Source organism: Lentinula edodes (assembly GCF_021015755.1).
Source record: "Lentinula edodes strain Le(Bin) 0899 ss11 chromosome Unknown C8R40scaffold_30, whole genome shotgun sequence".
Taxonomy (NCBI): Eukaryota; Fungi; Basidiomycota; class Agaricomycetes; order Agaricales; family Omphalotaceae; genus Lentinula; species Lentinula edodes.
Window position 1 is genome coordinate 338,770 of NW_025764336.1, and position 13,671 is coordinate 352,440.

Genomic DNA, 13,671 nt, shown 5'->3' on the forward strand with positions numbered 1-13,671 from the left:
TGCCGGAAAAGCATCCGAGTGCGTCCCTCGGTCACGTACACCCTCACACTGTCGTCCGTATGTTCGTTCGGTCCGGGTTTGTACGAAAATCACACACCGCGCGTCGTTGGTGGTGCATCCGAATCATCCGAGTCAGTGTCCGGATAAGGGGATGGTGAGCGAATTGGTATCCAAGACGAAGTCCTTCGGTGAGTGATAGAGCCGGTGGGGGATCAAGCTCTCCGAGTCCGTCCCTCGGTCACGTACACACTCACACTGTCGTCCGTATGTTCGTTCATTCCGGGATTGAAAATCACACACCGCGCGTCGTTGGTGCATCCGAACCATCCGAGTCAGTGTCAGTGTCCTGACAAAGGGATGGTGAACAAAGTGGTGTTACGGTCGGAGTTGGTATTGGTATCCAAGACCAAGTCGTTCGTTGAGTGATAGTGCCGGTGGGGGATCAAGCTCAAGTTCAAGTCCAAGGTTAACGCTTTCGGACATCGCTAGGTTACGGGTATCCAGGGAATCGGAATTATCTGCGGTGCAGAAATTGAGTGGGGGTGCATGAGCAGGTTGCGTTGGGAGAGACGTGCGTTGACGAGGGTTGCTTTTTGTGCAGCAAGGAAGGAACGGGTTCTGAGCAGGAGGAGGAGGATAAGTCATCAACGTCTTCATCTCCATCGACTACATCGTCTTCACCTTCACTTTCACTTTCACTTTCACTTTCAGCCTCGTCGTTATCGACTAAATCACCTTCTCTATCATTATCATCACCATCCCACCCATCCATCCCTCTCTCCTACTTCCCGCAATGGTGTTCGGCGAAGAACGCCTCCCTGATGGATGTACGTGGTCAGAGGGGACGATTGGGGTGCTTCATCGATGCGAAGAAGGTGGCGGGGGATGTAGAGCAGGAGATGGAAGTAGCGACAGTGATGAGGAAGTAGCGATAATGATGAAGAGGTAGCGATGACGGTGAGAAATTAGTGTAGCGAGTCCGCGACAACGGTGAGGAAGTAGCGATAACGATGAGGAAGGTGGTTTAACGTGGTTGGAGTATGTCTGAGTATGTTGAGTGCATTTGGAATGTAGTATGTAGATGGATTGTGGATTTGAGCAATCTGTTGTTGTTGTTGTTGTATTTCTAGTTATGTATCGAGGGTGTTGTATTCGTAGTAAGTATACCAGTCTGGCAGATAATAATATATCTTGAACATTATCAATTAAATTGTAACACGAAGAAAAGGCCAACCCACTAAGCGCACATACTCTCCCACAACCACCACCCACAACCACCACCACCCTCTCTTCCTCTCTCCTCCCCCACCTCCACGCCCAACTAACCCTCTTCCACGCCCAACTCGCCCTTTTCCCCCCGCCCTCACTGCCTTCGCTTCCAAACACCGGTCCGCCATCCTTCACCCCCCCTCCTTCCGGCACAAATTCACCCAACTGTCGAGCATTGGCGTCCGCCGTCGACCCCTTTGCCGGCCCGCGTGGTGGGGAGAGGTGTTGTTGTCGTTATCGTAATCGTTAGGATGGATGGGGGATTAGGAATAGATCGAGAATACAAATTAGGGGTACAGATCGTCTAACGTGGGTGTTTCCCGAGGTTGGGGATTTGTGTAGACTCCTAACCAAGCTACGCGCCATTTCTCCTTCTTCCCCTTCAAATTTGCTTATTAAAAGCATGTGTTTACCATCATCTATATATATCTCAAACATGCGCACCACATTCTCACATACATAGATGGCTGACAGCAGTCAGACAGGTGGAATGCTCATTGAAAACACATGTAAACCATCTGGCCCAACATATAAATGTAGTCCATTCCCACTTCAGTCCAATTGATATATCCCCCCATCAGCACAACTTAAAAATGTCTCAAGCTAATTCCACAAACCAGGATAATAGGGAACAAAATGTTCCTCAATCCCAGGGTAAAACTAGGAGGGACATCAAGAAACCAGAGGTTGACCAATCCATGTTGGGGATTAACTCTTATCACTCTCCAAATACAGGTAAGATACTTGTGATACTTAGGGAGATAAACTCACCAACTGAAATTTGAACAGGAGGGAGGTCATTTGATTATATGGAGAAATATGCTGATGAACCTTTTGGTGAGGAGTTGAAGGACAACTCCCGTGTGTTCAAGGTTTATCTAGATGAGGCTGAGATTTTTGATGATGATATGATCAGAGGATTCAGAGAAACAATTGATTCTTTGCTAGTATTTGTAAGCATTGCCGTACGCACTGTTTGAGCTAACTTAACATTTCAACAGGCAGCACTTTTCTCTGGTGTTGTAACATCCTTTGTGATTGCAACTATATCTGCCCTTCAACCTGATTATTCCCAAATCACTGCAGTCCTGTTGGTAGAGCAGGTTCAAATCCTCAGAGCTGCAGGAAATGCCACTGCAATCAATGCCATTCCTAAATCCACTGTGGATCTGCAAAATGTTTCAGTGGCTACTGAGGATCTTTGGATTAATGGTTTATTCCTTGCAAGCTTGTCACTAGCCTTGGCCACTGCACTCTTGTCAGTCCTTGTCAAACAGTGGCTTCAAGCTTATAGCTCCATATTAGCTGGATGTGCAAAACAAAAAGCCTTGATCCGTCAATTCAGATATGCTGGATTTGAAAAATGGAAGGTCCCAGAAATTGTTGGGATTCTTCCCCTCATCCTGCATACATCTTTAGCTCTATTCCTCATAGGATTGTCATTGTACATTTCAGAGCTCCACAGTTCACTCTCCTGGATTGTGGTCACTGTGACAATTCTTGCATTTGCATTCTATTTGGGAAGTTTCCTGATGCCTCAAGTATGGCTTGAGTGTCCATACAGGATACCACTGCTTTTTGTGCCAGCAGAATATATAATCTACCCCTCTAAGGTTCTATTATGGCTATTCAAGTGGATCATAGCCAAGTTTCAAGATATTATTCCAGCTTGGAAAGGAAAAAAGCCTTCCTCTGATCACATTTCAAATTCCAAGAAGAAAAATGGCTTTCCATCACTCTTACAAGCTTCATTGAGAAGCACTGAACGTGATTATTTGGGGAATAATGAGACAAAGGAGCCAATAGTGGCAGACATTCTTGTTTGGCTTCTTTCCCTGGAGTCAAATCAATCCATTCAAAAAGTGCTTGCCCAGCCCATTGGGGCATTTCTAATGGATAAGTATTGGGAATTTTTATATCCTCAACTTCAAAATTATGCAGATAGAGCTGCCAAAGCAATGTGGGCTACATTATCAAAGTTCCATGAATCTGATTTCAAAAAGTTGAACTTCCAAGTTTCATTGATTTTTGAGGCCTTTTCAACAACACCTTATTGGGACCATTTTAAAAAGGGCACAGTGGATTATTGGGACCATTTTGTGTCCAAAAATGAATCAAAAATCATTTCAAAATATTTTGAATACTCCAATCTATATACTGATTGGAAAATTAATCTTGAGAGATTTGGGATAGACAAAGAGTGGAAAAACAATGCACTGTTGAAGGCAGTGTTGAACAATGACTTGGAAACAACCAAAGTTCTTGTAAAGAACAAGGCAGATGTCAATGCACAGGGAGGTCAATTTGGTAATGCACTGTATGCAGCAGCATATCAGGAAAATCTGGATATAGTCAAGTTTCTTGTAGGGAACAAGGCAGATGTCAGTGCACAAGGAGGGATTTTTGGTAATGCACTGCAGGCAGCAGTATATCGGGGAAATCTGGAGATTGCCAAGTTTCTTTTAGAGAACAAGGCAGATGTCAATGCACAGGGAGGGTTATATGGTAATGCACTACAGACAGCAGCATATCAGGGAAATCTGGAGATTGCCAAGTTTCTTGTAGAAAACAAGGCAGATGTCAATGCACAGAGAGGTCGATTTGGTAATGCACTGCAGGCAGCAGCACGTCAGGGAAATCTGGATATAATCAAGTTTCTTGTAGAGAACAAGGCAGATGTCAATGCACAGGGAGGTCGATTTGGAAATCCACTGCAGGCAGCAGCATATCAGGGAAATCTGGAGGTTGCCAAGCTTCTTGTAGAGAATGAGGCAGATGTCAATGCACAGGGAACATTTGGTAGTGCACTGGACGCTGCAGCAATTCATGGAAATCTGGATATAGTCAAGTTCCTTGTAGAGGAAAAAAATGTGGATGTCAATGCACCACAAGGGATACATGAAACATCACTGCAGGCAGCAGCATGTTATGGTCATCTACATATTGTGAAATATCTAGCTGGACATAGTGCTATTGTTATGACCCAGGAACTTTTTGCAACTGCATTGCAAGCAGCAGAAATAGGGGAACATGAAGATGTTGTCAAATTCTTGAGATCCATGCAACCTAATCTTCAAAAATGATGGACTCAGGGACAACGGCACAGGTTTGATAAGGTCCAACTCCAAACAAGATCAAAACCCTGGATGGACTCATCAATCAGAATATAGTACTCATTGTCCTTACGATGTATGTTCCATGCTCTTTCCCTCCTATCTCTATAAATTCTCTACACCAAATTTTCCATCTTCTCATCTTTGTTATACATACTCACCTTTTCAACCACAAAATCCTATCTCTACAAATTCTCTGCATCAAATTTTCCATTTACTCATCTTTCTTGTGCATACTCACCTTTCCAAACACAATCCATAATCATATCTGTTTGTAAGCATCAGGTTTATCTCAGTTAATACTATCGGAACAACTGAGGGAGCTCGTGTGTTTCTGTGGTGTGTGATATAGTAAGTACTGTATAGTTTAGTGTAAGCACGGCGTATACGTGTACGGTGTACTTGGTGTAGTCAGAGGTCAAAGCTGTTCTATGTTCCCTGTACGTACGGAGTTGTTCCAACACTGTTTGTCCAAAACTTTTTTTTGATCATCGTGTTTACCTATTTGTGACACAAATACCCGAATCTTTCCTACAACTGTTCTGTTCACGGTGCAAAAACCATTTGCAGACAATATAGTCGACTATGCACAAACTCTCTCAATGAATGTTTTACCTGAATCATCCTGCATCTCTGTGTCAAATGTCTCACAGAGCAGTCAAACATCAGATCAGAAAGAGGAGGGAGGGGAACGAGGAAACCAGGGAGGAAGGAGGGAAGAGGGAAGAGAGAGCGGAATCGGGGGTTTGCTGAGTTCGAGTTGCTGTGCATAAATATAGATTGTGGGTAGGTACTAAGATAAGATGTAAATACCGGGATGAGTTGCAGGTACCGAGCTGAGATGAGACAGAGGAGACGAGAGAGGTGAACTGTGCCTCTGTAGGTGTCTAAGGTTCCAGGTACCGAGATGAGTCAAGTCAGGAGTCGACTTAAGTTAAGTGAGAAACAAAACGTGACGCAAAAGGGGGTTTTTAGAAAGGGGTAAAAGGAATATAAAGACGGTGTTAAAGCAAGGAGTAATATCACACCTTACATTCGAAGGACGAACTTGAAGCACAAAGCATAAATGATTTCTACTATTTCAGCTATTTGTTCATCATCAAAGAATAGTCTTCGTACAACTGCTACACGTCGCTTATCCGCACCACCAAGGAGGACTCAAAGTTCGAAGTCAAAGTCGACTTTGAATTTGGGCTTGCTGAATATTGAGGATGCGTGTTTCGATGTGGGAGCGTCTGCGAGTACCACCGCGGAGAACGACAACCATGAATACATAGCACCCACACTCCCGAGAGACTCACGCGCACCTTGTCCGGGGTTGAATACGTTGGCGAACCATGGATATATGTGAGTTAAACGTTGAATCGGTCTTCTCCAAAATCCTCATTTCTTTGTACACAGCCCTCGTTCTGGTCGACAGATCGAGTTTATACCACTAGTATGTGCGATAATGCAGGTGTACAATATATCGTTGCCGCTAGCGCTTCTTTTGAGCATTCCGGGGTTTTTGATATACGCGCAGTGGCAGATGTGTTGGGTATCCGAGTCCGAGTCCAGCCTGAGGATTCCATCACTGCCATCAATCTCATACACTCTGACACTGTCCTCCCTATCGTCGTTTGGGCCGGGATTGAAAATCGCACATCGGGCGTCGTTGGTGCATCCGAATTATCCGAGTCAGTGTCCTGATCAGGGTATGGTGGAGGAGGTGTTGAAGTCGAAGACGGAGAGTGGAAGGGCAGGGGAAGAGGGATTCAGTTTGGAGGACCTTGCGAGATTACGTGTATCAAGGGAAAGGGTATCTGAATTGGACTTGGAATCGGAGAGGTGTAGGTTGGATAGGGTACACGAGCAGGTTGCGCTGGGAGAGAGTGCGTTGACGTGGTTGCTTTTCGCCCAGCAAGCGCCAATGTCAGAGTCGTCAGCAATGTCATCGTCGTCTTCGCTCTTGTTATCATCATCACTACCCTCCATCCCTCTTTCTTACTTCTCGCAATGGTTCGGCGAAGAACGTATCCCGGATGGATGGACTCGACCAGCGAACACGATTGGGTTGCTTGATGCGAGGAAAGTGGCTGGTGTTGTACAGCAGAAGATGAATCGACAACGATGAAGAATTTTCCCCCATTACGGTGACTTCTCCTTCTCTGCCAAGCACGCTGTATGTATATGCCTGAGGTCGTTTGTATTTCAATCAAACAAGCATAGTTTCTAGAGTAATCATATATTCATACATAAACGAATCTGACCTACAATGTATTCGACTTCGTTGACTAACATGCACAACATTTTCGCATCGTTGAGATTGGGATTATACACTGCGCCGTCTGACCGAGGAAGGAGCACGACGTTTCACGTCGGAACCACCACTGGTATATGGCGCGCGCTGAGTGAGAGTGATTTCATCCGTTTCAATGTTGAATGTCGCAACGACGTTGTGCAAAAACGTGTCTCCCCTATGCACAAACACAAGAATACCAGTAAATCGGTTTCAACAAGACAACTTGAATGTCTAAGACACTCACAAAATGAACACATTCCCTTCCGCACCCGTAGACGGACCTCCATCAAAAGTTCCACTAGCACATAATTCGTTCCCGTCGTTGTCTTGAATACCCAGAGGGAACAAGTTATCAGCGGGGTCGACGGTGAACGTCACCCCGCCGATGGTGACAGTGAATTCTGGGACGGTAGCAGTGCAGACGACGGTGTAGACACCGAAATCATCGTCTTTGACGGCTGGAGGGTCGAAGGCTGCGGCGAATGCGTCTGCTACGTCGGTAGCTGGGGTTTTAAAAGAAGTATATTCAACATGAATGGAGAAGAATATCCAATTAGGTGGCGGAAGGGTTAACTCACGAACGTAGTCCAGCGTTGTTCCAGAATCCAAAATGATGTCTGCTCAAGAAACACATGAGATAATTTTGAATCAAGGATTGTTATGGAGTTTTCAGGACGCACTATTAGTGGTACCGAAAATCTCATGATTCCCGGTGAACGACATCAACTCGACGTCGACGCTATAATAGAAATAAGTTACACCTGTGCTTCCATTTTTGGGCGTGAATGTCGCTGCGTCGTAGCCTTGAATGGGAACAGTAACAGCGGTGCTGGGGATCACGTCGACTGGGGCGATACCGCCGAAGGAGATGAACCCGAGGTTTTGATCCAAGTCGGAGCTGTTTTCAGCGGCGAAAGAGCCACGGTCGAGGGCGACAGAGAGGACTAGAAGAAGAAGAAAAGAAGAGGAGGACGTAAAGGTTGTTGATTTGTCAAGATCAGTTCCAAGTCAAACGCTTTCATAAGAAAACACTTACATGGATGAGATACCAAACCCTGCTGCACCGCCGAATAAAAGAACGGATTATACGGAATCTGCGTATCATCGTCGTCCGGATTAGTCCCATTGAACACAAACGTCAAATTCGGCGACGCGAAACCAATCAAGCCGGAATTAAACCCATCTCCGTCCCACGCAGCTTTATTCACCACCCCAATCTCTTGTTGCTTCACCGCCAAACCACCTACAGTGACCGTTTCGAACCCTACTGTGCCGGAGAGGAACTCCCCATCGGCGTATCCGATGTTGAAATTGGTTCCTGGGTCGACGGTGAAAGTGGTGGAAGCACTGGAGTTGAATCCTGCGGAACCAAAAGCACATTGGGATTGAGAAACGGGCTTGTTGTCGAGGTTGAAACAGGCATATCCGACTTGAGGGGCCCAGGTATCGGAACTGTGAGAATTCATTCATATATATGAGAACTGGCGCAAGGAGTAGTAAATAAGATAGATAGATATACGTGCCTCCCCGTATCCACTATAAGCAAAAACTCTTGCTCTCCAAACATCACATTCGTCAGATACTCCTCGTCGAAATCGGACCCAGCGAGGACTGTGGTGAAGTTACTCCCGGCTTGAGCTGCCTGACTCTCCTTTAGAGCACGCATGAGTGATTTCTTTGCTTTGCTACGTGGTGCCGACGCGGTGATCGGTACGGAGAAATCAGCAGCGGGAAGTGGAGAGGAGGGTGTTCGAGGAGCGATGCTAGAGACATGCCGTGTTATGGTGGTGGTAGATGTTGCTCGGGAGACGGAGGATAGAGCTAGAACAGCAGCGAAGCTGTAGAGGATGCGAGACAACGGCATGGGGGAGGATTCAGATAGGGTGTTGGAAACATCTGGCTGGGGGCCTTCCTTTATCGTACTTGGTAATGCGCAACGAAGCTTCTGCGGCCCGCCTACGTGACATGGTGTATGAGTTCCTAGAGACCATACGGTAGATTAGAAATTATTCCGCACCCTCTATAAACAGTCTTTCAAACTACTCACCTGTGCTTTACTCGTTATTTCGAAACTGGAATCAATCAAAGCACATGCTGACTCCCCATTCAAAAAACCTGGCATATGCATGCGATCCAAGAGGGGTAGATAGAAGACAGTTTTATTTATGGATTTGAAGCAGATGGAGGTGGGAAAACTAGGGAAGATAAACGGATCCGGACATGGCTCTTGGTAAGTCGCCATAATGCCATTGCTTTTGTCTCCCCTGGGGATGCTTTTGTTGGAAGACTGCTGTACTGGAAAGTAAATCAGCCAGCAATCAATAGGAACTTGAAACTTTTGAATGCAATTGGGCACAACGTGTCTCGACTGATCTCCTAGCCTCTTTCGCAGCCACAGCTAGATCCAATTGGGGTTGAATCCGTGACTCTGCGGCTTTAAAATTGACTTCAGAGAAATCTGCGGCGTCTCGAAAGAAAACCCAGACGGCCCCTCTTAACTTCAGCAGCCAGTTGTTTTTGAGATGAGAGAAGACGCGTCCCGAGCTAGGATCATATAAAGTATAGGTTTGCTCGCTGGTATACCGCGTCACCCAAATAACCTTGCTCAAGGGAGAGGAAAGCAGTTGAAAGTCATCCAAAGTACTCAACGTTCAACGAAGTCATGTATTGAGTGCTAAGCGCTCGCGACACGGTCAGGAAGTTACAGTCACTCACAGGCGTCTGATGGGTGGCCGACTTTCGACTTTCCCAAAATTTGCCCAATTACTTAACTTTCGCTAAGACTGTGTTTGAAAACCTGACACTGATAAAGGAAATCTAAAAAATGCACAGGATATACGAGGTTCAAGATGGAAAGGAGCGGGAATGTGGCAAAATGTTACTACCCCGCGGCATGGAAAAATGAAGACTACTTATAGTAAGAAGCGCTACAACAAGTCATCGAAGTCATCCGACGTAAAGTAATCAGTCCCAAGGAAGTCGAGGACTGTTATATAGGTGGTACCCATATCCGTCTGCTTAAACACCGTCTCCAACGCATTGAGCCACTCCGTCCTCCACCTCCCTCCTCGCCACATACTCATCGGCTCCCAAAACGCGGGATACCACCCGAACGTGTCCCAGTCCAAGACAGACAAGATGTGACCATCTGCAGATACCATAATGTTGGAGACGTTAAGGTCGCCGTGAGAAAGAACGACCTTGTCCTCGGACAGCACTTCTTTGGAGAGTGCGTCACGCAGGAAATCACATTGAGGATGGTCTCCTAATCTTTGGACCCAGTACCTATGAAAATCGGCCATGTTGTTGTATTCGTCGGTAGGCAAAGGAACCTTGAAGCGGTAGTGCCTTGCTAGCGCGAAAAACACGTTAGAGAAGGGTCCCTTTAGCCAGGATCCCATGATGCAGCGATGAGCACCTAGGTTTTCGAGCTGATACATATATTCCTTGAGCGTATTTGCAATTTCTACAAGTTGCGTCGTCGACATGTTCTTGCAGTGTAAGCTAAGAGTGGTGCCGCCGATGGTCTCCATGACGAGATACCATTTATCTTCTCTCTGGAAGACAAGGAGGACGGAGGGGACAGGAATTGTGGTATTGGCTCGGACGAACTGCAGCGCTTCGGCTTCTCGACGAAGAGAGGCGAACCTGCACTTGACAAAGCGTCCGTCACCTAAATCAACGCACATCTGTAAAGGGGTGGTTTTGGCTTGTTCGAATTGCTCGAAAACCTCTTCGATGGCTGCCGCAGATGGTGCAAATGGATCGGTGGCTGCTGGCTGCATCAGACGGTGCAAGAAGCGAGGCTTGACTATAATATTGGATGCATTATATACATACAGATCTCTCCCTTAGTGCGAGAAATGTAATTTACCATGATAGGTTCAGCGGTTGGGCTTTGGAAGAGAAAAGTGAACAAATCGAAAGATAGAGTTCATTCCGAGGTAGCACGTGCCTTCGCTCCAACTCAGCTCTCAGTCTGTTCCAGGCTCCAGCCCAATACGCATGTAAATAATCCATCAATAAGAAAGACGGGGCGGTTCACGAGTAAATCCACTACGACGAAGAGGAAGAGCCTGAACCCCCATTTTCAGTGTTCTGGTGCGTCACATTAGACCTTAATGGAATTGGCTCAAATCGTCTCTTGAATCTCTTTTCAGAGTTGGCAAGATGGATATTCTTCCCAATTTCGGCCGCGATGTGGGTTTGTATCGTCCCGTCGACATTGACCACATCTTCCCGGATCTCCCGGGCCTGCTCGACATCCTCCTCATCACTACGTTGACTCCCGGCAGTCTCAATCGAACCCATGCGCACATGCAGATATGCTGGCAAGTGGGCACTCGCGGAGATCACTCGATTATTTATAGACGTTTGCAAGTTGTGAAAGAGATCGACTCCAATCACCTCACCAATTGGGGCCCAATAACCAAGAACATGGGCATCGCGACGGTAAGCGCGAGCGAGATTTCCGTCATTACCACCATGACGCTGCAGAATCGCCAAAATCTAGAGCAAATTGCTGCCAACACACCCGTGTATGTGCCTGATGGCTAGTTTCTTCATCCAAGCGTTTCACTTCTACATGTGAATGATGACTCCTCGCGACCCGTACTCACACTTAGTACACCGGTAAACATTACATGTCAATTTGAATTCTCGTCTCACTGCCCATTCTATGCCCAGCAAAGATGGTCGGAATTTTCTGCAGCAATCACTCAACAAGCCTGTGACCGAATTTGAATGTCCGTTGCGGACGGGAACGGCCAGGCCAACAACACAACTGTAACAGATCGTGCCTTGCGTACAGAAACATGTCGTTCACTTCACTGGTGCTTTTTTCCGGGAATATCTTAACTGCGATACCTATCGTCAAAATATTCGCAAGACGTTTCGATGTCCAAAATTCAGTCATCGAATGTTACTTTGGAAACTGCTGCAGAGAGACCAAAGGACGAACATGTAAGTTAATTGAATCTCCAATCTTCTGAGGATCGGAAACCGGCACGTCCTGTTTTTATTCCCGTCTTGCTTAGCCTTTCCCTTTCTAGTTCTTGAATATCTGATGTCCTTGTACCTCGAAGCTTCGGACATTCCTGAAACTAATACAGGAACAGCATACTTTGGCGGTAAACCCCGTCATCCTCGTATGCTGGTCCCAAGTATACATCTCCTGTGGTTTATAAAAGGGCATCGTCAGTCCCCAAGTACTCCAAGCCCGGTGCAATCAACTCTATCAGCTGGACTGATAGTACTCACTCTCTTTCCGTATCAGGACCAACCACACTCCAAATATCCCTCAGACATGCGTCCCTCAGTCCTCCTTGTTCTGGTACTTGCCGCCGTTTCGACCGCCGCGCCTTTAGGAGAGGTGAACAAGCGAGATGGGGGTCTGGTTAGGAGGGTCAGATTTCCAAAAATTGGCACTCCAAAAACTCCACCACCACCCCCTCCCCCGCGAGTACAGGCCCCCCCGCCACCTCCACCACCTCCACAGACACCGGTAAAGCCTCCTCGACCGCCACAGGAAAAGATCTCTCCAACGAAGGAGACACCAGTACCGACCACGTCTCCTGCTTCGAAGACATCAACCCACGAACCGACATCGAAAACAACAAAGTCAGAGCCTGCGTCGCTGAAAAGTCCCGAACCTAGTTCATCCAAGGAATCGGAGACCCCTGCGAAACCGACTAGTCATTCTGGGACCGCATCGGGAACAACATCACACACATCCACTTCGTCTGAGAAGCCAAAAGTCACAACTTCCGTAAAGCCCACAGGCAGTGAGTCTGAGTCGGAGCACACGCCTACTACCACCAAGGCCAGTGAAAAGGTATGCCGATAATTTCATATTGGAAAAAACTTGATGTACAATTATCCTGATTTTTTCTATCTTGATTTTCAGACTGGAACTCCTACCACGAATACTGAGTCTACCATTACCCCCGCTCCCGACTCTGGCTCAAGTACTGATCCGGATTCGCTACCTGTTACTACTGATAAACACCATCATGTGTTGACGGCTGTGAAGGAGATTCTTACTGAGTTTATCGATGGCCAGTGGCAGACCATTGATACATATGCGTACCCGACCGCCACGGATGGGGCTTCCAACCCGGAGGAGACCGGGTCACCTGACGGATCCGAAGAGGGGTCTCCAAATGAGGGAGTTCCTCCGGATGCTTCGAGTCAAGGGATGCCTCCAGATAGTTCGAGCTTAGACAATCCTAGTGCAGGGGACGGCACTCCAGATGGCACCTCGGACCAACCCAGTACCAACGACAATAATTCAATCGGAAATGAGAACAGTTCCAACAGCACCCTAAGTGGTGCAATCAGCCCGGGAGACAACCTTGACACCGATGAATCCAGGGGCCAGTTAGGCGCACGTTCTCTTGCTACGCAGAAAGCAAGCCACCGTAGAGGAATGCTGCGACGCTCAAGTGCGGCACTGATGGCTGAAGAGGGAAATGAAGTTTGATGAACTGGTACGATGTAGAAATTGTGTAGTTGATATAGACAGAGGCAGACTCACGTCGTGTGCTAACACTGTTCCTGCCATTCCACGGTAGCTTGTCTATGTCCAAGTCATTTACAAATCTCTTTGTCATGTGTGCACAGTTTTCTTCTTCGTAAGGCGTCACCGACAGCCTGCCGACGGTCCACGCTGAAGAGGCTATGAAGGGCTAAGACTGGCTAAGACCGAGGCTAAGCCTCGCTAAGCCTGGTGTTGATCAGAAGCAATAGCCGACATCTCATTCATATATATACGTTCAGTATTTTAGTTCATTTTCCAAGTATCCCTCGACTTCGTATAACGCTGGTCCGGTACGTGGCTCTTTGTCTCTTTTCAATCGCTCCTTCCTTACTCACTATTGTCTTCAGTTATTCCAAAATTCGTGCCCGAGTCGATTGATATTAACTATCCCGCTGGTTGTCCATTTTCAACTCGTTACCATGCTCCTTCAAATTTCACCGTCTCGGTTACTTTCTGTATATGGTCTGCTT

General features: G+C 46.8%; 7 protein-coding genes across 7 annotated transcripts; 5 read left to right on the top strand and 2 right to left on the bottom strand.

Annotated features, from left to right (window-relative positions):
* Positions 1-2,054: 2,054 nt before the first annotated feature.
* Positions 2,055-2,739, top strand: C8R40DRAFT_1203355 (uncharacterized protein; the record flags this gene model as incomplete). The annotated part of the gene is made up of 2 exons (XM_046233136.1): positions 2,055-2,222; positions 2,271-2,739. Coding segments are annotated over exons 1-2 (613 nt in total), but the record flags the coding sequence as incomplete, so codon positions are not given.
* A 791-nt stretch (positions 2,740-3,530) lies between these two features.
* Positions 3,531-4,226, top strand: C8R40DRAFT_999276 (ankyrin repeat-containing domain protein; the record flags this gene model as incomplete). Its single annotated transcript, XM_046236806.1, has 1 exon — positions 3,531-4,226. A coding segment is annotated over one exon (696 nt), but the record flags the coding sequence as incomplete, so codon positions are not given.
* A 1,190-nt stretch (positions 4,227-5,416) lies between these two features.
* C8R40DRAFT_1116578 (uncharacterized protein) lies at positions 5,417-6,587 on the top strand. Its single transcript, XM_046228618.1, has 2 exons — positions 5,417-5,729; positions 5,784-6,587. The coding sequence occupies exons 1-2, from the start codon at positions 5,449-5,451 to the stop codon at positions 6,493-6,495; spliced, it is 993 nt and encodes a 330-aa protein (XP_046083782.1). The 5' UTR covers positions 5,417-5,448; the 3' UTR covers positions 6,496-6,587.
* Positions 6,588-6,693: 106 nt separating this feature from the next.
* On the bottom strand, positions 6,694-8,329 carry C8R40DRAFT_1162110 (aspartic peptidase domain-containing protein; the record flags this gene model as incomplete). Its single annotated transcript, XM_046230212.1, has 6 exons — positions 6,694-6,838; positions 6,908-7,166; positions 7,242-7,280; positions 7,344-7,607; positions 7,700-8,115; positions 8,187-8,329. 6 exons carry the CDS (start codon positions 8,327-8,329, stop codon positions 6,694-6,696), a joined length of 1,266 nt encoding a protein of 421 aa, XP_046083783.1.
* Positions 8,330-9,345: 1,016 nt separating this feature from the next.
* Positions 9,346-10,598, bottom strand: C8R40DRAFT_1116582 (kinase-like domain-containing protein). Its single transcript, XM_046228619.1, has 2 exons — positions 10,538-10,598; positions 9,346-10,474 (listed from the first exon to the last, which is right to left on the bottom strand). The coding sequence occupies exon 2, from the start codon at positions 10,446-10,448 to the stop codon at positions 9,591-9,593; it is 858 nt and encodes a 285-aa protein (XP_046083784.1). The 5' UTR covers positions 10,449-10,474; positions 10,538-10,598; the 3' UTR covers positions 9,346-9,590.
* A 20-nt stretch (positions 10,599-10,618) lies between these two features.
* Positions 10,619-11,541, top strand: C8R40DRAFT_1116584 (uncharacterized protein). Its single transcript, XM_046228620.1, has 2 exons — positions 10,619-10,764; positions 10,824-11,541. Exon 2 carries the CDS (start codon positions 10,834-10,836, stop codon positions 11,218-11,220), a length of 387 nt encoding a protein of 128 aa, XP_046083785.1. The 5' UTR covers positions 10,619-10,764; positions 10,824-10,833; the 3' UTR covers positions 11,221-11,541.
* Positions 11,542-12,296: 755 nt separating this feature from the next.
* On the top strand, positions 12,297-13,416 carry C8R40DRAFT_480744 (uncharacterized protein). The gene has a single exon (XM_046235200.1). The coding sequence runs from the start codon at positions 12,530-12,532 to the stop codon at positions 13,142-13,144; it is 615 nt and encodes a 204-aa protein (XP_046083786.1). The 5' UTR covers positions 12,297-12,529; the 3' UTR covers positions 13,145-13,416.
* The last annotated feature ends 255 nt before the right edge of the window (positions 13,417-13,671 follow it).